The 27,482-nt window shown below is 39.2% G+C and overlaps 2 protein-coding genes across 8 annotated transcripts in view; both read right to left on the bottom strand.

The window, feature by feature from the left end:
* The window catches only part of LOC136284402 (sorting nexin-6-like), a 93,157-nt gene extending 88,234 nt beyond the window's left edge, over positions 1 to 4,923 (bottom strand). For 2 of the 5 annotated variants that reach the window (XM_066174719.1, XM_066174725.1), the window contains exons 1-5: positions 4,151 to 4,923; positions 3,549 to 3,805; positions 3,000 to 3,075; positions 1,815 to 1,899; positions 720 to 794 (exon numbers count right to left, since the gene is read on the bottom strand). In XM_066174719.1, coding sequence (XP_066030816.1) covers positions 720 to 794; positions 1,815 to 1,832 — 93 coding nt within the window. In that variant the 5' untranslated portion in view covers positions 1,833 to 1,899; positions 3,000 to 3,075; positions 3,549 to 3,805; positions 4,151 to 4,923. The remainder of the gene's footprint in view (positions 1 to 719; positions 795 to 1,814; positions 1,900 to 2,999; positions 3,076 to 3,548; positions 3,806 to 4,150) is intronic. The other 3 variants (XM_066174722.1, XM_066174724.1, XM_066174720.1) reach the window with 2 other exon arrangements.
* A 3,603-nt stretch (positions 4,924 to 8,526) lies between these two features.
* Positions 8,527 to 27,360, bottom strand: LOC131795269 (tetratricopeptide repeat protein 28). Of its 3 annotated transcripts, XM_066174674.1 has the most exons (6): positions 25,657 to 27,360; positions 25,086 to 25,238; positions 22,817 to 22,955; positions 20,250 to 20,388; positions 18,006 to 18,046; positions 8,527 to 14,340 (listed from the first exon to the last, which is right to left on the bottom strand). In XM_066174674.1, the coding sequence occupies exon 6, from the start codon at positions 14,328 to 14,330 to the stop codon at positions 9,303 to 9,305; it is 5,028 nt and encodes a 1,675-aa protein (XP_066030771.1). In that variant the 5' UTR covers positions 14,331 to 14,340; positions 18,006 to 18,046; positions 20,250 to 20,388; positions 22,817 to 22,955; positions 25,086 to 25,238; positions 25,657 to 27,360; the 3' UTR covers positions 8,527 to 9,302. The 3 variants fall into 3 exon arrangements, with proteins under 3 accessions (XP_066030771.1, XP_066030772.1, XP_066030773.1); XM_066174675.1 differs by lacking the exon at positions 22,817 to 22,955; XM_066174676.1 differs by lacking the exons at positions 18,006 to 18,046; positions 20,250 to 20,388; positions 22,817 to 22,955; positions 25,086 to 25,238; positions 25,657 to 27,360 and adding an exon at positions 15,520 to 16,157.
* Between the last annotated feature and the right edge of the window lie 122 nt (positions 27,361 to 27,482).

Genomic DNA, 27,482 nt, shown 5'->3' with positions numbered 1-27,482 from the left:
TTCTGGTTATTTGTATTTCTAGGAAGGCCAAGTCATTCTTGTAATGGTTAAATTCAAAAGAAAGTTTGGTCATCTTTGAGCAGCGCCTCATTAACCCTTTAACTCCCAGAAGTGATGAACATGTAACTTCTCCCTTTAATATCCATATATTATTCAGTAAACAGGTAATGAGAATACTCAAACTCATCAGGTACAAGATGTTACGCTGATTTGATTGAACACAAAATTCTTGTAACTAATTTACAAGGAAATGTGTAGCAGCTACAGGGGAGAATTAATAATCAGATCTTGGGAGTTTAAAGGTCAATTGCACTTTGTCGAGTGTTTCTTCACCCACAGAAGTGAACGAGGCCTAGTAGAGCAACACAAGCTGACGAGAGGCCTGTGAAGTGAAGTGAAGTGACTAAAGAAGCTTTTGATTGTTAGACAAATTCTCCATGTCAGCAACTTAGGAAATGTTTAGAGAACAGTATGGAGAATATGCATACTAATGTTAGGGTGTAAAGGGTTAAAACACTGTCTCTCTGTATGCCATAATTAAAACTACAATAATTCATATTTTACAGCCCTGAATGAGACATACACTGTATGTATGATCCAAAACCAAATTCTCTGAACAAACATCATATGAATTTTATGGCAAACAGTAAAGAGAATGACTGAATCATAATGCACCCCTGGAGTAAGATTCTATTTGGAAAAATATAACAACTACTGACCCCATATGTCTCCTTGGTAAGTGATGTGTACTCTTCCACAAAATCTCTTTTCTTCTGAAATTCTTCATCAAGATCCTAACCAAGAGGAACAACTTCTGGTTATTTGTATTTCTGGGAAGGCCAAGTTATTAGCATAATGGTTAAATTAAAAAAAAAAGAAGAAGGTCATCGGTGAGCAGGGTCTCTATAACCCTTTAACACCCAGAACTGATAAACATGTAACTTCTCCCCATAGTATCCATACATTATTCAGCAAACAGGTAATCAGAATACTCAAACTCATCAGGTACAAGATGTTACACTGATTGAACACAAAATTCTCATTGCTAATCTACAAGGACAAGTGTAGCAGTTAGAGGGAAGAATTGAAAATCAGATCTTAGTAGTTTAAGGGTTAATTGCACTTTGGCTAAAGTGCTTCTTCACCTGCAGGAGAGAATGAGACCTGGAGCAACATGAGCTGGTGAGAGGCCTGTAAAGGGTTTAACCCTTTAACTCTCACAAGTGATTAACATGAAACTTCTCCCTATAATATCCATACATTATTCAGCAAACAGGTAATGAGAATATTCAAACTTATCAGGTAGAAGCTTCTATCTTGATCTAGTATCAAGTTCTCATAACTAACTTATAAGGAAATATGTACTAGCAGCTAAAGGGGAGAATTTACAATCAGATCTTGGGAGTAAAAAGTTTAACACTGATAAAGAAGGACCAAGTATTCAGCAGTTTAGTCCCTAAGAGTGACTGACATCTAATTTCTCCTTACCAGATCCCCCCTGAATCAAACATCAAGGCCAGGAGAATAAAGGAGCTGATCACTGACTAAAGAAGCTCTTGATTGTTAGACAAATTCTCCATGTCAGCAACTTAGAAAATGTTTAGAAACAGTATGGAGAATATGCATACTGATGTTAGGGTGTGAAGAGTTAAAAGTCTCTCTGTATACCACAATTAAAACTACAATTATTCATATTTTACAGCCCTGAATGAGACATACACTGTATGTAATTAAAACAATAATCCAGTGATATCACAATTTTACTACACAAAGACTTCTTAGATAAAACATCAAAACCATGGAACATTTTGTACCTTGTGACTATGATGCATGAAATCATCCACATCTCATGATAAACTTGTCATATGAACCTTTTTTCACTTTGCTTCTGACTGCAAGCTATGTAATAAAAAAAAGTGTTTATACCTTACACTGTAAGTGTATGAGCATGAGAGATGCCATAGACAAACAGTTATCCACTGGTCACTGAGTTAAATAGCCAGTCTGATTAATTTCTCAGAGCAAGGAGTTTAATAATGATTATCAAACTTAGTTTCACCAAGTTGCAACAGACATTTTGTCACAAAAGAAATCCCCCAGGCATACACATACAATCAGCGAGAAAATTGTCAACACACTACCATTGAAATGGCAATATTCTGGAATAGCATTGTAGGCGCAAGAATTTGTATTATCATTTTTTGTTAGTGTTGGTGTTTCATAGTTTCGTGTTAGGTGTTTATTTTCTCGTCTTCCATTAGTGTCCTTTGTCAGTTACCAGTTTTGTACTTGTTATATTTATTTGCATATGGTATATATATTGGTTGCGCGTAATTTATTTGGTTAGTTGTCTAGTTTGCGAAAATTGTCGTTACATATCTAGCTCTGGGTTTCATGTTTTCGTCTTTGGTTTGGTCACATTCGTCTTGTAAGTATCCTTGTTTATTTCGCTTTGTCGTTTTCCAGTACTTTCACTCATACGATGTAAGTTACTTTATGCTCATTCGTGTGATTGTAATTTTGTCATTTTCAGTTACCGTATTCAACAATGTGTCAAGTTTGTTCTAGTAAAGTTTGAAATACGAGTGATTAGCGTTTGCGGCTATAAGCATACCAATTATATTCCTTACTTTTAACTCTTCTTCTCATGTACAATGTTTCTTTAATTGTTTTACACCATTCTACAACATTGACTGGTGGAAGAGCTTATTGTTGCAGTGAATTGTAGTTCAATTTTCACTACATTTCTACATAATTCCTTAGAGGTGGCTCAGTGGATGTTGTGTTAACTGATTTTATCTTTAAAACATTTATGACCTCTTAAGATGAAAATAGTCAGAATTATTGTTGATTTTATGAAAAATATACCTATGGAGTTCAAATCAAGTGTTGTTTTGCTATAGTATGTCAGTTTACAAATTTTGCGGAAAAAATCACCCACACTCACAGGGATCATGGCCAAATATCTGTAAGAGTATCTTATTATTTGAAAAACTCACATTTTCCTCTTTCAAAACCTTTTGCAAATCTTCATCTTTTGAAAAGGCTGGGTGGCTGACAACAAGTTGAAATAATCTGAAAAACATCAAAAATTTTAATTCTTGAGATGGGCTAATATGCAATGTAAACATGTGAATCAACAGTGTCTCCCACTGAGTATATTAAATTTTAGAGAAAATAGTATCTTCAAGAAAAACTGAATCTTTCCTGAGGAAGTTTCTCTAAGATCTGTTTGTTGTTTCTTGTTGGGTTGTTTTCTGGATCATTTTTGTTTTACTCTGCCAGTTTACTGGGAGAAAATTCTCCATGTCAGCACCTTAGGAAATGTATAAAGAGCGGTATGGAGAATATGAATACTGAATCTAGGGTGTAAAGGGTTAAAAAAACTTTCCCAACCCACTGTTTTTCTTTTCAATACTCTGTAATCTGCTGTAAATCCATACAATTACTGAACTGTCCCCTTTTCCTATTCCTTCATTACTCCTTTCCATTGGTTATCCTCAGTTTCTTTACTCCACCATAAACTTTTTTTCAACATTAAAATATACCTGTTTTTCTCCTTCCTTCCATTTCTCTGAACATTCCTCTGTAATCCCAAATCCACATCGTCCCTGAATTTCTGTCTTACGAGTCCTTCTCGTTGAGTAGCTCAGTAGCTCGATGTGCGGCGCTTGGTAACCACCCTGTTGCACTTCGCTAACAAATCATCAGCAGAGTTCCATTTGTGTCGTGCGTCAAGAGGATGGTTTCCAAATGACAAAGTACCGGCTGTATCCATGAAAAATGCCTTGACTCTAGATTGTTACTACCAAAAAGGCAAAGTTAGTCATCAAGTTAGCAGCCCTGTACAGCTTTTTTGGCCTTGTTAGGCCTGATAAATAAGGCGTTTCTAATATAAGGGGCTTGGGTAGCTTATGAAAAGATGTTTTGAACATCGGCAGAAATATTGGACACCTCTGGCGGCAGCGCTTGCGCATTTCGTCCATAATGGCGTCCAAATAATATAAGAAACTGTATGGAAATTTGTAAAATTTCTAAAATATAACAATCAGGAGCTCATGGTCCCGTCTGCTCTCGATCGAGACATATTCAGTACTGATTCTGCTATTCATCAAACCTCACAGGGACTCGATAAATAAAAACCACTTACTTCCCGAGCCAGTTCTTTTGTCATTGATCATTGACCTAGGTCGCCATACAGTTCTTCAAAATCCGTCGTTCTCCATCCCAAACACTCGCCTATTACAGGAAAGTGCATCAATAAAGTCAACTGCTCTCGATCGAATTGACTGCTACAGAGTTCGAAGCGTCCAAACATCCTGTAAAATTGCCATTTCCTCCCATCAAAAAAGTTCCCAACGCGCCAGAATATCCCTTATTTTCCATGTTGAGTAAGTGACGAGACGCCATGTTGAAAACTATGACTGAAATAGTTAAACACGAGCAACGCTGATCTTCGAATCGTCGGCCATATTTGTTTATGTTCTTGCAGGGAAGTAAATTAGTTCTCGGTCCTTTTCGGAATAAAAATATGCCAGGCATTGAATGCAAATTTAGTGGTCTTAGCGCGAAAATTAAATTCAAGCAAATCAAAATTCTGACATCATGTCATCGCTCTGCCTCGAAAAATCCCAAAGATTTACTTGCAGGTCTTCTTTTCTTTTTCTTTTCATCAAATAGAAGATCTGCGGTGCTCAAATTGTATAAGTCATGGTACGAAACACTCTTCTTTGCAGATCGAGCCGTGATCGCCGCCATATTGAATTCTCTCGATATTCTATTGTTCCGGAGTGTAATACGATATACCGCTGATAATTGTTAGCGGGCTCGAAATGTCCTTGATTTCTGGCGATAATTACATATGGAACATTTGCAGAAAGAATTGGAGGTGTGGAGGCCCCATAGTCTGCATCTGGAGTCTGAGTCGAGAGATTCCTATGTGGAGACCAGACAGGAACACTTCGACAAAGAGACTTAAGAAGTAATCAGCTCTCATCAAGAATTTCACTTTCCATTAGTTTTGATTTGAAAGTTCCACTGCCCGAGAACACGACTGCAGCTGATCTTAATCAGACAACTGAAGAAATTTCCAGTAACCTATTATTAAAGTTTAACAAAACAGATGTGAATCTTAATATCAGTGGGATTTCCTTAGTTTTCGATGCTTCAAAACCACCTCAAGTGCGCCTTTTATGTGATAGTGGACAGGTTCTAAGAGGCTCCAAATGTGGTAAGCAGAGTTTGTTATCAAAAAAATCCTTACGAATCTCAAAACACAAAGTGACTAGTTAACTTACTTTGCTTAAAAGATTCTTATTTTGTCCAAGATAGTTGGTTACGCTGGCACTTTTCCATAAGCAAGTATTCTAAAAAATAATTTGATCGCTTTAGACAAACAGGAGCAGTGAGATGCATGATGCAAATGAAAGAATAGCCAGATAATTTTTTATTTCACGTTTGCTAAGTACTTCCCTATAACTATGAAATTTTCTAAAATGGCCGAGTTTTCCAAAGTGGCCATAAAAGCAATTTCACTTCCGCTTTATTATTGGTTTATTTAAGAAAATAGGTGTTATACGATTGGCTGCCTACTCTAGATCAACAACCTTTCAAAGGCGCAGAATTTCTTCGCAGATGGCATTTGAAAAATTATGTGAGTTGAAAAAACGTATTGAAAGCGCTAACTCTAACTTAAGGAGAACTAAAATCTTCCCATAGCTTTTAAGCCCCTAGATGTTTACGGAGTACTTGGCTAAGTTTAGACCCTATCGTAAGTAATAAGAAAGATGTAATTAACTCAACGAAGGAAGCATATCATAACCAAGCACCAAAAAGTCATTCTTTTAGATGAATCAACGTACAAAACATTTCCCCTGAAATTGAGTTTCCTCGCATGAGGATGAAGAATGATTGTAATATAAGTATCGAAAAGGCAATGCACTTGCCTTCCTATGCAGTCAGATGCTATAAACAGCTCTGAAATGGCTGACTCAAACAGTTTGATGATAGGTCAAACCTTTTTAAACATTATCGTCCCTTTTTGCTATTTATAGTGAGCTGTCCTGTTGGATACTTCCACAATACCTTAGAATGCCAGGCATGCGCAGTGGATCATTGCCAGGATAAAGAGGCGCAGACTTCTTATGTTCCTTGTCCATCCGGGACATCAACGTTTGGCGCATTAACATCTAGATGGCAGGGAAACTGTGAAGGTCTCTAAAAAAATTATACTAGATGTCTTATTTTGACTTATGATGAATTTATTTGTACTGCTGTAAACAATATTCGTATTTGACCACTTGACAATTCTGATTTTCATCAGCAAATTCCAAAACGTCAAATGCCGATGGGCAAGGGACATCAGGTCACCTTCTCAATGTCATCATTGCCATGGCAATAGTTGTACCAGTCATTGTAATAGCTGCTGTCGCCATCTTTTGTGTGTGGAAGCAAGGAATGTAAGTCAAAAGTATCGTTTTCATTTTTTTTTATGGTTGTCATTATCGTCACCATAAGAATTTCTTACTGTTATTTTTACTGCCGTCGTGGTTTTTCAAAAGTGGAATGGAAACCGATAGAGTTAAATTGCAATGGAAGAAAAAGAGGTGAAAAGGCTTAGAAAGGGTGAACTGGCGTGAGCAAAGCAAGGGTGATGGTGGGGTAACGTGTTGACAACGTTCAAGCCAAAATTGCCAGAGCTCGTCTCAATATCAGTAAAATAACAACAGGAAGCATTTAACTAATCGTACTGGATGCCAGGTTTATTCATCGCTGAAAACCATTACCTTCTTCTCCCTTCCCCATTCCCTTGCCGATTCATCAAGTTTCTCTGATAGTTTGCCAGTTTCCCTTAATATTTAATGGTGGAGAGCATCACATGGACGACAAAAGAAGTAACATATTGTCCTCAAGATTGCATCACTGTGACTTTACCGTGGCTTAAATTTGGACCTCTCGAACAGTTGTTCCTGCCTACTATTTACTAAACCACCGCAATTCCCAACTTTGATATATCCTCTCCTTAGATCCTTTGTGATATCGGCATCTAAAGGTTACCTCTACTACACAACAGCCCACGCACAAAGCATAAAACAAATATTCTTATTTTGGCCGAGTAAGGCATTAACAAAGTTAAGATTTTGTCTTATTTCGGAGTTCCAAGACGCGTTCACTTGAATGACATAGCATCAGATAGCAAGGTTTGATACATGCGAGCTAGTTAAAGATTCGTGTCTCTCTTTCTCAGCTATTTTATCGTTTCTCCCTCAGAAGACCTCGGCGAACAACGTCGGAGACCAGGGGACACAACAATCCAGCATATGAAGATCCAATGAGTACCCGTGTCTATGAGGAAATTTAAGAATTGCAGTTTCCGAGTCCCCATTCCCATTATCAGTTACTGAACACGGAACCACATACTTACGCGGAGCTTCGAAACAGTCACTCTAAAGCCTAGGGAAATAGTTTGACGACTTCAGATAATCTGAATTGGTATTATTTTTTGGTATAGTCCTACCTTCACCGGTTTTACTCGTGGATATGCAAAGCATAGGAAAAAGCAGCGCGTTAACGCGGCCTAGGAAGTCTGGGGAGAGCATACATAAATCTTATAAAGGACGCGAACCCAATGTTAGTTTTGGCAAATCAATTAAGGAGAGCTCTTGTAGGTATGAGGGATAATTTTGTACCGATGATGTACTGCGCAATAGCCCTTTTTTTCATCAATAAATAACCCCATCCCCATGCAAGTAAATTCTTTACGACATGATAATGATCACCCACGCGCTATCCAGGCTTTAATTAGGCTTTCATGAGAAATTTTTGATTAGGGAGAAGGGGAGGGAGCCCTGTATGAGAAAAACTAATGATATTTTCAACCCTCAAGTCTAATTGAAAAAAAAATTAAACTTTCGTTTAAAATTTTTTCTTCAAGATGAGAGAGGAGTTTGTAGGAATGTGGGTATTAGAAATTGTGAGCCAGTACATTGTGAGACTTCACCACGTCACTAAGAACACTACTGAAACGAGTAGTTGAAAAAAGGACTTGTACGTGCCTGAATTTTTTTCAGGTCCTATTTTCAACTACTCGTTTCAGTAGTGTTCTTAGCTGCGAGGAGCTCTTAATTTCATTTCTTCACCGCAGTGCAAATATATGAATTTTATATAAAATCATCATTCACCGCGTCGTTTAAGATCTTTATCGAAGTTCGCTCTTCGATTCCACAAGAATGAGAGGTTACTTCCACTCAACCTTGGATGTTAAACGGCTCCTGATGAAGCAGTAACGGGATTTTCTCTTTAGTATCCTGTGGCATGTTACCAAATTAGTTTATCCAGAGAATTTTCCTTCTACGAAGTTCGGAACAAATGACGGCTATTTCTTTAAGACAACCGCTGATCAGACTCTAGTGACTGAGGCTCACGTGGGCCTTGATGACAAGTGGCGGGGGGGAAGGGTGGAAGAGAGGAGCGGGGACGGGAGGTGAACAGCAGTTTTCAAATTTTCACATATAAAGTACTGAAGCGTTAAGTGAAAAACTTTAATACGTTTTCTGTGAACAGCGAAATATCATGGATTTTGGTCTAATATCTAATAATATCTATTTCTACTCTTTTTCAGTTAGTAAATCACTGTTTTTGTTAAATCGCTCGTTCTGGTGTTTGTTTTATAAAGGGCATGACAGTTTTCGTAAAATCGACCTCCAATGTTACCTTAAATTTGAGCCTCGACATGGGTCGCCACGAGTGTTCGCTGGGGCGATCAGAATTGAATTTCTCATAACTCGCTAAATTTTAAAGATCAGATGAAGTGGATTGTGGTTCCAGAATAAGGACATGAAAGTCTTTCAATGTACAAGAAATCAGCGAAATCTATTTTTTAAGCTAGATCGGCCGGACCACTTTTATCTATATTCTCTCTTAATTATGAATATGGATAAAAATCATAGATTTAAAAGAGCAAGATTCTTAAAAAGCAGCAATGATTAGCAACTTAAAAATTTCTTTACTTGGGTGCATATTCTGACTGTTGATTATCCGTAAAGCTGCAACCCTTTGTAGCAACCTCAGAAATGAGAAAGTAATGAACTACTTGTTCGGAAATAACAAAAACCATATCAATTGTGCGAGTTTCCAGATCGGAATATTAAAAGCATAAATTATACAAGATATTATGAAAAAATTAAAACGGTCTAAGTTCTCACGTGCAAAGAAAACACAACGAGTAAACCTAAATTAAAGACCAACAACGTCTATGAATCAGCACAGTTACTAAACTATTAACACGAATCTCTTTTCTTCTTTTACAAAACAGCACAAGGGTCAACTCTCTTTCTTTTCTGTTTTAGCCGAGATAAGTTCCTCCTGACCTCTAGTGTCCTTACATGTTCTTGACCACACTTGGAGATACAAATTACCAATGCACGCTTATAGCAGTCTTTTGCTTCATCTGCGTCGCCCAGAGCCTTGTGTAAATTACCCAGATTGATGTAAGAGCTTCCAACATCAACATGCTCAGGTCCCAGCTGTTTCATGCGAATCTTCAGTGCACGCTCATAGCAGTCTTTTGCTTCATCTGTGTCGCCCAGAGCCTTGTGTAAACTACCCAGATTGTTGTAAGAGCTTGCAACATCAACATGTTCAGGTCCCAGCTGTTTCATCTTAATCTCCAGTGCACGCTTAAAGTAGTCTTTTGCTTCATCTGTGTCGCCCAGATCACTGTGTAAACTACCCAGACTGTTGTAAGAGCTTGCAACAGCAACATGCTCAGGTCCCAGCTGTTTCATGCGAATCTTCAGTGCACGCTTAAAGTAGTCTTTTGCTTGATCTGTGTCGCCCAGAGCCATATGTAAATTACCCAGATTGTTGTAAGAGCTTGCAACATCAACATGCTCAGGTCCCAGCTGTTTCATGCGAATCTTCAGTGCACGCTTAAAGTAGTCTTTTGCTTCATCTGTGTCGCCCAGATCACTGTGTAAACTACCCAGATTGTTGTAAGAGGTTGCAACAGCAACATGCTCAGGTTCCAGCTGTTTCATCTGAATCTCCAGTGCACGCTTATAGCAGTCTTTTGCTTCATCTGTGTCGCCCAGAGCCTTGTGTAAAGTACCCAGATTGTTGTAAGAGGTTGCAACATCAACATGCTCAGGTCCCAGCTGTTTCATCTGAATCTCCAGTGCACGCTTATAGCAGTCTTTTGCTTCATCTGTGTCGCCCAGATGACTGTGTAAATTACCCAGATTGTTGTAAGACCTTGCAACATCAACATGCTCAGGTCCCAGCTGTTTCATGCGAATCTTCAGTGCACGCTTAAAGTAGTCTTTTGCTTCATCTGTGTCGCCCAGATCACTGTGTAAACTACCCAGATTGTTGTAAGAGGTTGCAACAGCAACATGCTCAGGTCCCAGCTGTTTCATCTGAATCTCCAGTGCACGCTTATAGCAGTCTTTTGCTTCATCTGTGTCGCCCAGAGCCTTGTGTAAACTACCCAGATTGTTGTAAGAGGTTGCAACATCAACATGCTCAGGTCCCAGCTGTTTCATCTGAATCTCCAGTGCACGCTTATAGCAGTCTTTTGCTTCATCTGTGTCGCCCAGATGACTGTGTAAATTACCCAGATTGTTGTAAGACCTTGCAACATCAACATGCTCAGGTCCCAGCTGTTTCATGCGAATCTTCAGTGCACGCTTAAAGTAGTCTTTTGCTTGATCTGTGTCGCCCAGAGCCTTATGTAAAGTACCCAGATTGTTGTAAGAGCTTGCAACATCAACATGCTCAGGTCCCAGCTGTTTCATCTTAATCTCCAGTGCACGCTTAAAGTAGTCTTTTGCTTCATCTGTGTCGCCCAGATCACTGTGTAAATTACCCAGATTGTTGTAAGAGCTTGCAACATCAACATGGTCAGGTCTCAGCTTTTTCAGACGAATCTTCAGTGCACGCTCATAGCAGTCTTTTGCTTCATCTGTGTCGCCCAGATTCCTGTGTAAAACACCCATATTGTTGTAAGAGCTTGCAACATCAACATGCTCAGGTCCCAGCTGTTTCATCTTAATCTCCAGTGCACGCTTAAAGTAGTCTTTTGCTTCATCTGTGTCGCCCAGATCACTGTGTAAACTACCCAGACTGTTGTAAGAGCTTGCAACAGCAACATGCTCAGGTCCCAGCTGTTTCATGCGAATCTTCAGTGCACGCTTAAAGTAGTCTTTTGCTTGATCTGTGTCGCCAAGAGCCATATGTAAATTACCCAGATTGTTGTAAGAGCTTGCAACATCAACATGGTCAGGTCTCAGCTTTTTCAGACGAATCTTCAGTGCACACTCATAGCAGTCTTTTGCTTCATCTGTGTCGCCCAGATTCCTGTGTAAAACACCCATATTGTTGTAAGAGCTTGCAACATCAACATGCTCAGGTCCCAGCTGTTTCATCTTAATCTCCAGTGCACGCTTAAAGTAGTCTTTTGCTTCATCTGTGTCGCCCAGATCACTGTGTAAACTACCCAGACTGTTGTAAGAGCTTGCAACAGCAACATGCTCAGGTCCCAGCTGTTTCATGCGAATCTTCAGTGCACGCTTAAAGTAGTCTTTTGCTTGATCTGTGTCGCCCAGAGCCATATGTAAATTACCCAGATTGTTGTAAGAGCTTGCAACATCAACATGGTCAGGTCTCAGCTGTTTTATGCGAATCTTCAGTGCACGCTCATAGCAGTCTTTTGCTTCATCTGTGTCGCCCAGATCACTGTGTAAAACACCCAGATTGTTGTAAGAGCCTGCAACATCAACATGCTCAGGTCCCAGCTGTTTCATCTGAATCTCCAGTGCACGCTTAAAGTAGTCTTTTGCTTCATCTGTGTCGCCCAGATCACTGTGTAAACTACCCAGATTGTTGTAAGAGCTTGCAACATCAACATGCTCAGGTCCCAGCTTTTTCAGACGAATCTTCAGTGCACGCTCATAGCCGTCTTTTGCTTCATCTGTGTCGCCCAGAGCCTTATGTAAAGTACCCAGATTGTTGTAAGAGCCTGCAACATCAACATGCTCAGGTCCCAGCTGTTTCATGCGAATCTTCAGTGCACGCTCATAGCAGTCTTTTGCTTCATCTGTGTCGCCCAGATCACTGTGTAAACTACCCAGATTGTTGTAAGAGCTTGCAACATCAACATGGTCAGGTCCCAGCTTTTTCAGACGAATCTCCAGTGCACGCTTATAGTAGTCTTTTGCTTCATCTGTGTCGCCCAGATCACTGTGTAAATTACCCAGATTGTTGTAACACCTTGCAACATCAACACGCTCAGGTCCCAGCTGTTTCATCTGAATTTTTAACAGCCATTTACCATAGACTAGCGCCGCTCTAAACTCACTATGGTTTCGGCACATGTAATTAAGGCTCCAAAGGCCATCCAGAAAATTACACAAGGCTCTTTCGGTCGCTTCTGGTATTCCTTTCCCGAGTGACATGTCTTCAATTTTTAAGCTCAACGTTTGAAGATGGGGAACTATTCTTGTTCCCACAACAATAGATTCTAGCTCTTCAAATTTTGAGAAAGACATTACCGCGCCATACACCACTTTGTAGCTTTGATCCTTTGCGAAACCTTTTGTTGCAGATTTAATAACATCAAGAACGACACCATGGACTCGAATATAAACACCAGTTGATTCTTCTTCAATTAGCAACAGTGAACATCGACTCATCCTTGTTCTTATCATATCTTCATCTTCAAATTCGTCATCAATTGTTTTAACATACTCGATAATAATGTCTTGCAGTATCGGCTGTGATGCACACATTGAAAGAAAAAGGAACATGTGATGCAAAATTATATCATTTTCCATCACCATTTCGACAGCGAGTGTTATTGCTTTGGTCATGGTCTGTGGATAGGCTGGATTTGTCGCAGCAAGAATGCTTTCAGTATTGCTTCGTTTCCCCTCTTCCAATTTCTTCAAATAGTCGGTCCAGCCAAATTTCGAGGTTCCTTTATTCTGACGATTTTGTCTCACATACGTGGCTGCGGCTGCCAATGAAAGTGGCTGGTAGTCTAGTTCTTTCGCAATTTCTTTTTCCATCTTGGCATCTGAGATACCAGAAAGGAGGTTAAGCAGAAAGCACGCATCATCAGGATGCATTCCTGCGCTGATTGAGATATTTCGTATGGAAGAGCTTGACAACGGTATAGACGCAGTGTCTTGTGTTGTTATTAGCATCTGACCCCTTGCCCACAACTCGCTGTCTGCATGTGGCAAATAATCGCTTGTACGAGATTCGCTGGTCACATTATCAACTACTAACAGCCATGAAGTGTAATGCTCAATTTTTGTACTTATTAAGGTCTTGAAATATGAAATCTTCCCGTCTGTGTTCAAATCCTTGGAGCGGTAAGTGTTTGTTATTTCATACCCGGGACATTTGCAATGTTGAGCGAAAAGGACATACGATTTCAAAAGTGCTTCTGAGTTTTCAGCATTCAACGTCATGACAAATGAAGCTGCAGAAGGTATTTGTTCGACCTCGTCGTAAAATCGCCTGGCTGCTAAACGGGCCAGCTGAGATTTTCCACTTCCTGGATTTCCTGACAAATACAGTATGCTCAACCCATCATTGGCGTCTTTTAGTGTTTGGAGGTTTTGTAAAACTTCACCAACTTCAGATTCCCGACTAGCGATGTCGTGGCTAGGTTTGGGAGGGAGAATACAAAATGGAGAGACATCGAAATTTAATTGCTCTTCTAGGGCAAGCCTCTGTTCTTCTTTCACTTGAAGTTCCTCTTCTTTGTCTTTAACTTCTTGTTTCAAGTCGTCAACCTTCCTTAAAACTTCGTTTAACTCCTCCGTTAAGAAGTTTGTCTGATTTTGAACTTCGTTGATTTCCATTGACGGGAGACCGAGTGCGTGGAATGCAGTTTTAACCTTTGTAATGACAGTTTGGAAATCTCCGTTGGAGAGGTGGCCCCGAGGCATATGTGCAAATTCTTCATTTCGAAATTTCCTTAAGTCGTCCGCATTTGATCTAATTGATGGATTGAGAGAATATATGCAATCTGAATACAGGATAGCGTAAAACAGCATGGTACAATCCCACTCAGCTCTATCGCCATTCTTCATGGTTGTCAACAGCACAGCGTTTCTTTTTCTGTTTCGAGTAGACTCGCCATTCCAGAAGTCCATTCCATTTTTGGGTTGATCTTTCCATTCTCCCAGTGTTGTCTTGTATCGATTGTCCCATTCTTGTTTGAAGATGGTTCGCAGACCCTCAGTTAGTATGTCAGTGACAACGTAACAAATCCTGTAGTAATTCAGTTGCTCTGTGGTGTACTTCAACCTAGTGGCCATCATCAGTTACATCCTATTAAAACCATAGTTATGTTAGTACCCAATTCGGTTATGTGAGTAGGTCGCTATACTTTTGCTGATCCTTTAACGGTTTTGTGGTACTTGGTGTGAATATTTATTTACCTACCAAGATATTTTCGCTGATACATGTCAATTATATTTTAGAGAGGAAGTAAGGGCAATTGAAAAACTCTCGCTTTCAAAACAATTTGCTCGATGGCGTCAAGGGCTAATAAAAGGGAGGAAAAGAGAGTGGTAAAGATCCACTGTCACTCATAACTTAAACGTCAGTATAATACAGAGAAGTGTTCAGAGCAACCAGGATACGGTTTATATGTGAAAGAAACTATCTTCTTGCTTCCTTATTTGTTAATTTGTTTCTTTCTTTCAGTGTTCACTTGGTTCCACGATAGGTATTTTTCGAGACACAGTCGACCTGAAATATGGAACTCGACAGATCTCACATGATTTGGCCCCTTCGCATATTAGAGAGAAAAAATTAGGTTAAAATGTTGACACTGAATCACTCAGCCCAAGAACAAAATTACGCAGGGAACTCATGGTCGAAGTCAATGACAAGGGAGTTTTTAAGCTGTACGATTATCGTCTTCTGCTGAGCTGGTAGTTTTTTTCAGCTTGTGAAGTAATTGGTGATGATAATCTTACAAAAGCTAAATTGCAAGTCTCCTAACATCAAGGATCACTTTTCCCTTAGTTCAAGCATGCTGATGGGATCAAGAACACTGCAAGGTAGTGAGAGGGTGGCGTACGTGGGAGATAAGGGAATGCAACAAGGAGGAGTCCCCATCCTGATGAGTGTGAGGACAAAGAGAGCCTTAATGGGATGGATGCCAATCTGCATGAGAACCATTAAGGCAAGATTCTACTCAAAACACAAAATCTAACGGTAACAAAAGCATATGCACCAACAGACGATACGATGGACGAGGGAAAGGATGAATTTAACAATCAACTGCTAGACTCTGTTGCAAGCTGCAGTAGTCATGATATGATTTTGATGATGGAAGACCTGAACGCTTACGGGAGTAACAACATTAACAGAGAGGAGGTACTGAGGAAGTTTAGTGTCGGAGTCATGAATGATAATGGGAAAGGTTATGTGATCCCTGTGGTACGAATGGCTTAGTTGTAATTGGAACAGTTTCCCACGTAAAGAGATCTATAAGCTAACCTGGAAGTCACCAGGTGGGAAGACTGTTAACCAGCTCGACCATGTCTTTGTGAATGGACGCATGAGAACATCGATTCTGGACGCAAGAGTGATGGGAGGAGCAGACGTATATGGTGACTTCTACCTGGTGAGAACCAGAATTAGACTAAAGTTGGCAAAGGCGCATGGGAAGAAGAAAACAAGTATGAGATTTGACGTGTGTTACTTGCAAAGTGAAGAGATCAGGGGGAGATATAACATTTAAGTGAAGAACAGGTTTGCAACGATATAAGATATAGAAGATTCAAAGGAAGCACAACAAGATCTTGGTGACGTACAGAGATGCCACATAGAAAGTTATTGGAAGGTAAAAAAGAAGAGCAAGCCAAGGATAGGAGACACGACGTGGGAAAAAATTCAGGAGGGGTAAGACGCAAAACTTAATATAGAGGGTGCGAGATTCGAACGACTTGAACAGCGATAGAGAGAGGAGTATAGTGCGAAAGAAAAGGAAGTGAAAGAGAGTGCTAGGGAGGATAAGAAGAATTGGTTGGAGGAAAGGGCTACAGCAACAGACAAGGCCGCTGAGAATGGTAGAAACGAGGATCTAAACAGCATAACCAAGACAATAGCCGGGAACAGAGGAGGCGAGAATTGCGTGTGAAAGACAAACTGGGGGTGCATAAGACAGAATCACAAGAACGATTGCAGAGCTGGGTAGAGAACTTGAGTAAAATTTTAAACAGAGATGACCCCACAAATCCGGTGGAAGAGAAAGAAGAAACAGAAGAACTGGAGTAGATTGAGGAAATCGATATAGGAAGATGGCGAATACAAGAGGTTAAGGATGCGTTCAGGAAAACAAAGCCAGGGCCCAGACTTACTAAGGGCTGACATGGAATACACCGCAAGTGGGCAGACTGATGATATAACAGGCTTTAGAAAAGTGAAAGGTGACCAGAAGTGTGTAAGAAGGGACTGGTTGTCAATATATTTAAGAAAGGTGATTGTGTGATTGTAAAAATTGGAGAGGAGTGACTTTGCTACCCACCATCAATAGAATATTCCACAGGATGTTGCTAGAACGGATCAAGAAAGGTTTAGACAAGAAGCTTGAAAAAGAGCAGGCCGGCTTTAGACCAAATGGAAATACAACTGAACAGATCTTTACATTAAAGAAACATCTTAGAGCAGGCAAACGACTGGAGGGCGAGTCTGCACACGCACTTTGTGGACTTTGAAAAGAAGCCCTTGATTCGGTACACAGAGAAAGCTCGTGGAACACCATGGGGAGCTATGGAATTCCGCGCAAGATGGTGAGAGTGGTAGTAGGGATATACGGAGGGTTTGAATGCGCCGTAATCGACGGATGGGAGATATCAGACTGGTTCAAGATTTAGTCAAGAGTAAAGCAGGGATGCGTAATGTCAGGATTCTTATTCCTACTGACTATGGATTGGATCATGAGGAAGACAACAGTAAGACACTGAGGATGGAGTTTGCAACGAACAGGGAGAGCATTGTGGTGGCGTATCTTGAAGCTATTGTAGACAAGAAAGGTGGAGGCAGTGAAGACATTAGGAACAGAATGCAGAAGGCACGAGGTGCATTCCAGAGGCTATGGAAGGTGTGGGTAGCCAGAAGAATAGGAAAGAGAGCCAAGATGTGCCAATTCAAGACTTTAGTCCGATCGGTCCTGCTACATGGTTATGAAACATGGAAAATCACAAAGACCGATGAAAGAAGACTGAAAAGTTTTCAGTACTAATGCCTAAGACGGATACTGAGGACCAGATGGCAGCAAAGAATGAAAAACAGGAGAGTAGTTGAAATGGTAGACATCAATAAAATTAGTTGCGAGGTGGGAAGAAGAAAGTGGAACTGTTTAGGACATTTACTCAGGAGAGAAGGTGTGAACGACTTTTTTGCGGTATTGGGGTGGACACCAGAATGTCAAAGGGCGAGAGGGAGACCAAAGACCAGTTGGAGAGGGACTGTTGAAAGAGGAAAAAGGCAAGGCGATATCGAAAGCTGGATCGTGGCTGGTGTGGTGGCACGCAGCAGGGGGGTTGGGCGGACAATGTGACGGCCTTATGCACCTACTGGCCCAACAAGCGATGATGATGATAATGAGGATGATGATACACACCACACGTGATAGTTAACTTTAATTTACGTGCTATGGTAACCCGTGGTTTCTCGGCGAAAGGAAAGAAATAATTGCTGTGAAGCTAGAGATCGGAAACAAAAATAAATTTAGAGAAAAAGTGTACCGAACTTGTGGGGTACACTGTACTCTCAATCGTCAAATTCTTTCATTGTTTATCATTAACGTTCACCACGTCACAAACTTCCAACGCTCTCTCCTCAAACCTATCACTCTAATTATCACCTCTCCTATTTCAATCTTAACCTAACCGTGACTGCGTGAGTCACATGTCACGCAACTTCCGTTTAAAAGGTTACTTGGAACTTACTTTCGAATCAGTGAGTTAAATGATACATACCGTTCTAGAAGTTTGACAAAACTTGGGAATACTTGAACTGTCTGCAATCAAAGGTTGAACAATTTAGAATCAAACTCCTTTTTTCTGAATGACCAAGGACTGATTGACTAAAACGAGGAAACTAAAGGAGTTGTTCACCTTCAGGTATGGGATATCACCCCGGTCCTGTGGGTATTTCTCCAGAAAATTCCCCCATCAGGTGAAGACGAGGGGGGGAGGGAGGAAGGAGGGGGGCATTAATATACAAATCATTCTAACATTCCTAACTCAAGAAAAAAACCGAAATAAAAGGCAACCTTCTGGCGCCGGTGCCTGGCTTGATGACTAGAACAATCTAATTTAAAATATTGTCAAGAATGTTTTGGTCAAACTCCTTTTCACAGCAGCAACAAGGATAAAACATTAGATTTTAAAAAGCCTTTTTAACAGACTTTAATAATCTTTTTTCAAAGAATCTATGAAATAAGTTCAACAGTTGGTTTTGATTTCTGTGTTAGCGTCAAAATTTCAACCAGGCAAGAAAACAAACAAAAATAGCTTATGCGCAATCAGCCTTCAACTCGTAAACAGGAACACGAAAGTGAAATCAGAGTGTTACGTATTGTGACCCTAACAAATAATAGTCCAGTGACATTGCGTCTTTTTGGATAACGTAGATAACTGCAAACGTCACGTTTGTGCGCTGATCCTTTAAGTGTAAGCAGAGCTGTTAAGTCCGGGTTAAGTGAAAAAATAAAAACTGGGAAAGCAAAGCACGTTACCTCTTCTCTACTGGTCCTCAAGGAAATATTTGTAAGAAATTCTCGAATCGGCAGGAGTGGGTTGTGGGGAGAGGGGTAGGGAGGTTTACTTGCAAACATTACACTGCATTCCCTCCATGTATACAAAGTAGACAAAAGACAACTTCAAGAAAATACTGAATCTGGCGATTTTCTAACTGCAGTCGTTTCTGGTGTGATATTTCAAGTAATTGGAGTAAGCTCTTGAACAGAGGTCAACCATATTTGGATATCTTCTAGAATGTTCTGCTCAAATTTTTCTTTAATATACACGCCATTCTAACATCCCTAACTCAAGAAAAAACGCGGATGAAGAGGCAACCTTCAGACACCCGTGCCTGATATGATTACTATAACAATCGAATTAAAAATACCTTTCTTACATCCTTAACTCAAAAAAACAACAGATGAAAAAGCAACCTTCGAGCACGGGTGCCTGGCGTGATATTACAACAATCGAATTTAAAATACGGTCAAGAATGTTTTGATCAAAGTCCTTTTCAGAGCAGTAACAAGGATAAAACATGAGATTTTAAAAAGCCTTTTTAAAAGAATGTAAAATTTTTTTTTCAAAGAATCTATGCAGTAAATACAACAGTACAGTTGGTTTTGATTTCTGTGTAAGCGTCAAAATTTCAACCACACAAGACAACAAATTACTCATGCACAACAAGCCTTCAACGCGTAAACAGGAACACGAATTTTAAATATAAAAATATTTTAAGAAATTCTCAAATCGTTAGGAGTGGGTTCTGGGGTGAAGAGAAGGGGGGTTTACTCGCACACCATTCCACATTCCCTCTCTGAATTCAAAGTAGACAAAAGAAAACATCAAGAAAATATTCAAGTTGACGATTTTCTAACTGCAGTAGTGTATGGTGTAATATTTCAAGTAATCGGAGTAAGTTCTTGGGCAGAGGTCAAACATATTCGCATATCTTCTTCTAGAATTTTCTGCTCAAAATTTTTTCTTAGAACTGCATGCAAACAACTCTTGGAGCAAACAAGGAAAAAGTTCTATATTGAGAGTCTTTCACCGGAGGAAAAACTTTCGAACGAACAATTCAGTTTAAAGTTCACAATCTTCAGCAATAAAACATACCTTATAATTTCTTTATCAAAATACACAGCAAGCCAAGAGCGGATAAAATTAGGGGAAGGTGGTTATAAACAACAACGGTGAATTCGAAAAGACCTCCAATCGACTGTGGAGTTGTCTGTGCCACTTTGCCTCTATGGTGTTCTCTTAGACAAAATACATTCAACCTCCACAACATCAAAATGTACGCAAAGACTAAATCGACGAGAAAGTTCGTGATCCTTTATCAATCTCGAGATCGAAGACCAGTACTGTATTTCTTGCTGTTGTCCAAAAGCAGTTGGATGTTTCGTTTCAGTTTCAAAATGAGCAAGTTGTGGCCCGCTAAAGAAACTACAAATTTACACAACAACTCAATGTACTTACCAGCGAGGCTAATTTCAGCGCCTTGAGGAACTACTAAGGCTGACAAATGCTCTCGTTTGTATTTGAATCTTTTCACTGCCGCTGTGGATCGTGATGGTAGGGCTTGCACGAAGAAGGCTTGCAATCAAAACGTTCCGATCTGTACATTGAAGGTAAAAACAAAGTGCAATAAACGATTATACTTCATCTCATATTGTGCCGTTGTCCATAAAAAAAATTGAAAATTCTCACACAAAAAGTTTTGCTGCTTTAACGAAATGGCAGCGGGGGTAATCTGCTTTTTGCTTTTTGCTTTTTTCAGCATTATTGTCCAACAAAACAAAGCAGTTCTTTCGTTCATTTGACACACTCAGCATATCAGATGATGAAATCGTAAAATGTATCAAATAACGTCACTTTTTAACATTTTCAGTAATGTAAAGTGACGATAGTTGAGATCGCTGTACTATTTCACACTTCCGCTAAACCTGTTTTAGTAAGTTCCTTCTCCTCCAACTTGTGTCGTATCAATATAAGTATTCTAGGATGTATGCTTGTTTATTTTCCGTTGAAAACGAGTTTTAACTGCTACACATTACTTTCATGTAAATGGATTGAAGTACACGTACCGTCGTTGAAGTTTTAGAAACCTTTCAGTGAGGTATGCATACTTCATTTGCGATAAAGAACATAAAGAACAAGACTGCTTTCTGTAGTCTACAAAACACTCAAGGAACTCAAAAGCAAAAGCTAATCTGGGTTTGTCGCAATGCACATTATTCACATCCCTAAATAGCTGCACCCTGCTGGTATTATATCAATTGTTTTCGCTTTGGTTTCATCATTGGTCCATTTTTGGCCCCCAGCAAATTAACGCAACAATGTGCCTCGACCCGTTGATCTTAAAAATTTTTCAAACTTACTCCCCTCTACAAAAGTTGGTGAAAAATTCCTCGCATTAGACACTATTTCACATTGCTCACATAAATGGTAAGTAGATAATAGAACAGCATCATGGAAATACTAAATTTTGGTGATTTTCTGACCTTACGAGTCTCTGTCGTGACATTTTTTAAGCAAGAAAATGTGAATTCTTGAACAGAGGTCAACGATGTTTCACCGTCCTGTTATAGAATGTTTGGATCAAAGTCCTCTTTCAGAATAACCAAGGACTGAGTGACTAAAACAAGTAGAACGAAGGAGTTGCTTTCCTTAGGGTATGGGATATAATCCCTTCCCCGAAAGAAAAAAAACTCCCTCATCAGCGAGAGTGTGGGTGGGGGGGGGGGGGGGGGCCGTGGGGAGGGGGGGCATTAATATACACACTTACATCCTTAACTCAAAAAGACAACAGATTAAGAAGCAAGCTTCTAGCACATGTGCCTGGCGTGATATAACAACAATAGAATTTAAAATATGGTCAAGAATGTTTTGATCAGAGTCCCTTCTTTAGAGCGGTAACGAGGTTAAAACATTGGATTTAAAAAAAAACCTTTTTCACAGACAGACTGTAAAAATCTTTTTTTAAAGAATCTATGCAATAAGTAAAACAATCGGTTTTGATTTCGGTGTAAGAGTCAAAATTTCAACCACACAAGAAAAGACACAAAAATGGCTCATGTGCAACCAGCCTTCAACTCGTAAAAAAGAACACGAAAGTAAAACCAGTGTGTTACTTATTATGACCCTAACAAATAGTAATTTGATGACATTGCGTGTTTTTTGGTGGCGTAGATAACCGCAAACGCCACATTTATGCGCTGATCCGTTAAGTGTAAGCAGAGCTGTTTAGTTCGATGTAGCTAAAAACATTACAAAGTGGGAAAGCAAAGCACATCAGCTCCGCCCAGTCTTTAAGAAAATATTTAAAGAAATTCTCGAATCGGTTGGAGTGGGTTCTGGGGTGAAGGGAAGGGAGCTTTACTTGCACACCATTCTACATTCCCTCTCTGGATTCAAAGCAGACAAAAGACAACACCAAGAAAATACTCAATTTAGCGATTTTCTAACTGCAGTCGTGTCTGGTGTGATATTTCAAGTAACTGGAGTAAGCTCTTGAACAGAGGTCAACCATATTCGAATGTCTTCTTCTAGAATGTTCTGCTCAAATTTTGTTTTTAAACCACATTGAAACAATTCTTGGAGCAAATTAGGAGAAAGGTCTAAATTAAGAGTTTTTCACGGATGGAAACACTTTCGAACGAACAATTCAGTTTAAAGTTCACAATCTTCAGCAATAACACATAACTTACAATTTCATCATTCAAATGCACAGCTAGCAAAAGCGTATAAGGTTACTAAATTAGGGAAAAATTTTTTTTGGACAACGGTGAATTCGAAAAACATCTCAATCGACTGTGGAGTTGTTTTCTGTCAGTTTGTTTCAATGGTGTTCTCGTAGACAACATACATTTGCAAAACTTCCCCAACATCAAAACATACGCAATGACTAAATCGACAAGAAAGTTCCTGATCCTTTATCAATCTTGAGATAGAAGACTAGTATATGTTTAGTTTTAGTTTCGAAATTAGCAAGTCATGGCCGGCTACAGAAACAACTAAATTACTCTATAACAAAATGTACTCACCAGCGACCCTAATTTCAACGCCTTGAAGAACAACTAAGGCTGATAAATGCTATCGTTTGTCTTTCGATCTTTTCACTGCCGCTGTGGATCGTGATGGCCGGCCTCGCACGAAGAAGGATTGCAATCAAAACGCCCCGATCTGCACATTGAAGGCAAAAACAAAGCGCAATAAACGATTATACTTTATTCCATATTGTACCGTTGTCCATAAAAAATGGATAATTCTCACACCAAAAATTCTGCTGCTTTAACGAAATGATATTGGGGTTAATCTGCTCTTTGCTTTTTCCAGCATTATTGTCTAACAAAACAAAGTAGTTCTTTCGTTCATTTGACACACGCAGCACATCAGATGGTCAAATCATTAAGTGCATCAAATAACGTCACTTTTGACATTTTCACTAATCTGGGCTGACGATTGTAGAAATTGTTGTGCAATTTCACCTATTTTTTGATGAAACTGTTTTATTAAGCTCCTTCTCCTTCAGCGTGTGTCGTATCAATATCAGTTTTCTGAATGTATCCTTGTTTATTTTAATGAACGACGGTGAATTCGAAAAGATCTCCAATCGACTGCGGAGTTGTTTCTATGGTGTTCTCTTAGACAACATACATTCGCAAAACCTCCCCAACATCAAGACATACACAATGACTAAACAGACAAGAAAGTTCGTGATCCTTCATCAATCTCAAAATCGAAGACTAGTACTGTATTTCTCGCTAAAAAACTCCCCTATCAGCAAAGTGGGGTGGAGGGGGAAGGGGGCCATTTACATACACACCATTCTGTCATCCTAACTCAAAAAGAAAGGCAGATGAAGAAGGAATCTTCAGACACCCGTGCCTGATATGATTACTACAATAATTGAACTTAAATTATGTTCAAGAATGTTTTGATCAAAGTCCTTTTTAGAAGAGCAACAAGGATAACACATTCGATTTTAAGAAGCCTTTTTTAACAGACTGAAGATATATTTATCAAAGAATCTATGCAATAAGTACAACAGTGGGTTTGTCAAAATTTGAACCACGCAAGACAACAAACAAAAATTGCCCATGCACAATCAGCCTTCAACTCGTAAACAGGAACACGAAAGTATAACCAGTGTGTTACGTATTATGACCCTAACAAATAATAATAATGCTATGATATCGCGTGGTTTTTGAAGGCGTAGACAACCGCAAACGTCACATTTGAGCGCTGATCCGTTAAGTGTTAGCAGAGCTAACACATTCGATTTTAAGAAGCCTTTTTTAACAGACTGAAGATATCTTTTTCAAAGAATCTATGCAATAAGTACAACAGTGGGTTTGTCAAAATTTGAACCACGCAAGACAACAAACAAAAATTGCCCATGCACAACCAGCCTTCAACTCGTAAACAGGAACACGAAAGTAAAACCAGTGTGTTACGTATTGTGACCCTAACAAATAATAATCCGATGACATCGTGTGGTTTTTGAAGGCGTAGACAACCGCAAACGTCACATTTGTACGTTGATCCCTTCTTCGGTCCTTAAGTAAATATTTTACGAAATTCTCGAATCGGCAAGAGTGGGTTGTAGAGAGAAGGGAAGGGGGGTTTACTTGCACACCATTCCACATTCCCTCAATGAATACAAAGCAGACAAAAGACAACATCAAGAAAATGCTAAATTTGGCGATTTTCTTACTGTAGTCGTGTCTGATGTGATATTTTAAGTAATTGGAGTAAGCTCTTGGGCAGAGGTCAATCATATTCCCGTGTCTTCTTCTAGAATGTTCTGATGAAAATTTTTTTTCGAACCGCATTGAGACAAGGAAAATGTTCTAAATTGAGAGTCTTTCACCAGAGGTAAAACTTTCGAACGAACACAATTCAGTTTAAAGTTCACAATTTTCAACAATAAGACAAACCTTACACTTTCTTCATCAAAATGCACAGCAAGCTAAGAGCGTGTAACGTTACAAAATTAGAGAAAAAATGTTTGTGGACTGAACGGTAAATTCGAAATATTGGATCTCTGATCGACTGCGGAGTTGTTTTTGTCTGTTTGTTTCTCTCAGACAACCGACAGTCGAAAAACTTCCCCATCATCAAAACACACGCAATGACTAAATCGATAGAGAAAGAAAGATCAAGATCCTTCATCAATCTCGAAATCGAAGACTAGTACTGTAATTTTTTCTGTTTTCTAAAGGCAGGTAAATGTTTAGTTTCAGTTTCAAATAAGCAAGCCCTGGCCTGCTACAGAAACAACTAAATTACGCTATAACACAATGTACTTACCAACGAGGCTAATTTTATTTCCTTGAGGAACAACTATGGCCGATAAGTGGTATCCTTTGTCTCTCGATCTTTTCACTGCCGCTGTAGATTGTGATGGCCGAGCTCGCACGAAAAAGACTCCGGGCCGTTTGCTTGCAAGCGAAACGTCTCGATCTACGTACATCGGAGGTGAAAACAAAGCGCAATGTATACGATTATACTTTAGCTAATATTGTATTTAACGACGATGAATAACCACAGTTTCTTCATACGAGATAAGATTTACCACTCAGCAAATCAAGAATCGTATTAATTCCGTCTAATTAAGAGAAACCATAGTTCTGAAAATGAATGAAGAACAAATTCCTAATTTGTTGTATTGAAAACGAAATCGACTTAGCATTTGATAAATGGTTAAAATGAAGCAGGGTTAAACTCGTTCATAGAGCCGTTAAGCTTTGCAGTTTGAGTCTACGAGCAAGAATTTTTAACAACACCCTTAATGGTCTTAAACCGAGCTTTGGTCTCGTTATAAACAAACGCTTTTCGGAATTTTCTTCGCGAATCTTGATTACAAATGATCTATACTTACTTCGTTGAGGATTTCAGGAACTATCGCGGGAACAAGTCGACGTTTCAGCCAACAAAATGACAAAGTACTGCTCGGAAGCAACCACGCTCAAAAGTGAAACCAACTTGCAGAGCGCAGCATATCTGATGACATTTCACGTGTTGACTTTCACAACTAAACGTCAGCAGCAGACAGATTTGCGCCTGATCTCATTAGAAAAGAATCCAGGTCATTCAAACAGCAGATGACTAAATTGTAGGTAGGGGTAGGGTTAGGAGGAGGGGATCATTAAGGAAGTTTTGTCGTTTCGGGCTTAATTTCTGGGTTAGCGGCGATACTAAAGAAAGAGTCATTTTTTTTTAAGGGAGAGGATGGGATCACATAGTTTTAAGGAGGAAAGGAGGGGGAGTCAGTCGTCTCAAACAGAGTTAAGGACTTTGGTAGAGCTGAAACGACAACTAGCATTGTATATGGTCCATTCTATATTGAAAAAAATAATTACACTGGAAAAACATAGTTTTCGTCAGAATAAGAAGTATATTCACATTTAAGTCAACTGAAAACGTCAAGTTCTGCCTTACAGGTAATTTTGAAGCAATTCAAACAAAAACTTACCATCGCTATATCTAATATAAATTTCAAAAGCTTTTCAATACAAAGGAAATCAATTTTTTGGTTGGTACTTTTCAGAGGATTGAAAAGGAAATTTTTTTTCCATAATGTCTGTTACCTTGAAAGTATGTAGAAAACTTTGCATATTTGAAACCCATTCATTCAGATTTAATAAAAATATTATTTTATAAGAAGACGTAAAGAAATTCATTCACTCTTTAGTATAACGATGATCTGCATGAAAACAACATAAAGTTGAAAATTCACCATGTTAAGTGTTTATTGAATGTTCTGGAGCCTTCATTCAAGGCTGGTAGCCTTCACAAAATTGGAAAATTTCTTTCTGTCATGAAATATTTGCTGATTAAATTTCAAGTAATTGCTGGATTTTTGCCACCATTTCCAGCCAATCTACAATGGTAATAGGACTGAGTGGAGTCTCATTCGGTCTGTTGTTATCATACCCGTGATTAACAAAATTGGACGACTGCAAAGCAAGAGACCAATTTGTCAATCACGAGTATGATCACAGAAAGAAGTGGACGACAAAAAGTCCTGTTACATTTAATCTTAATTGTTATTATTTCTGAAAACAAGAAATACATTTAGGTCAAATATCTCTGGTATAGACAATGTCTACAGTAAAAAAATATGTCTCCATTTTGGAAATTCTTAATTTTTTTTTTGAGACAAGTGGTTGATGCTATGGTTATTGTGATTAACTCTGTGATTGGTGGATTTGGCTGACTGAACTTAGTATGATTCGTTGCTTCAACTGTCCAATTACAAGTCAGATCTTGGGAGTTTGAGGGTTAATTGCACTTTGGCAAGAGTGTTTCTTCACTTGCAGAAGAGAATGAGGCCTAGTAGAGAAACACAAGCTGCCAAGAGGCCTGTGAAGGGTTAACACTGGTAAGGAGGGACCAAGTAATCAGCAGCTTAATCCCTGAGAGTGACTGACATCTAATTTCTCCTTACCATATCCCCACTGAATCAAACATTAAGGTCAGGAGAATAAAGGAACTGATTACAGACTAAAGAAGCTCTTAATTGTTAGACAAATTCTCCATGTCAGCATCTTAGGAAATGTCTAGAGAACAGTATGGAGAATATGCATACTGATGTTAGGATGTGAAGGGTTAAAACACTGTCTCTCTGTATGCCATAATTCAAACTACAATAATTCATATTTCACAGCCCTGAATGAGACATACACTGTATGTATGATCCAAAAC

Source organism: Pocillopora verrucosa, chromosome 11, assembly GCF_036669915.1.
Source record: "Pocillopora verrucosa isolate sample1 chromosome 11, ASM3666991v2, whole genome shotgun sequence".
NCBI classification, from domain to species: Eukaryota; Metazoa; Cnidaria; class Anthozoa; order Scleractinia; family Pocilloporidae; genus Pocillopora; species Pocillopora verrucosa.
The sequence above is the reverse complement of the archived record's forward strand: the minus strand, read 5'-3'. Positions and strand labels throughout refer to the sequence as shown.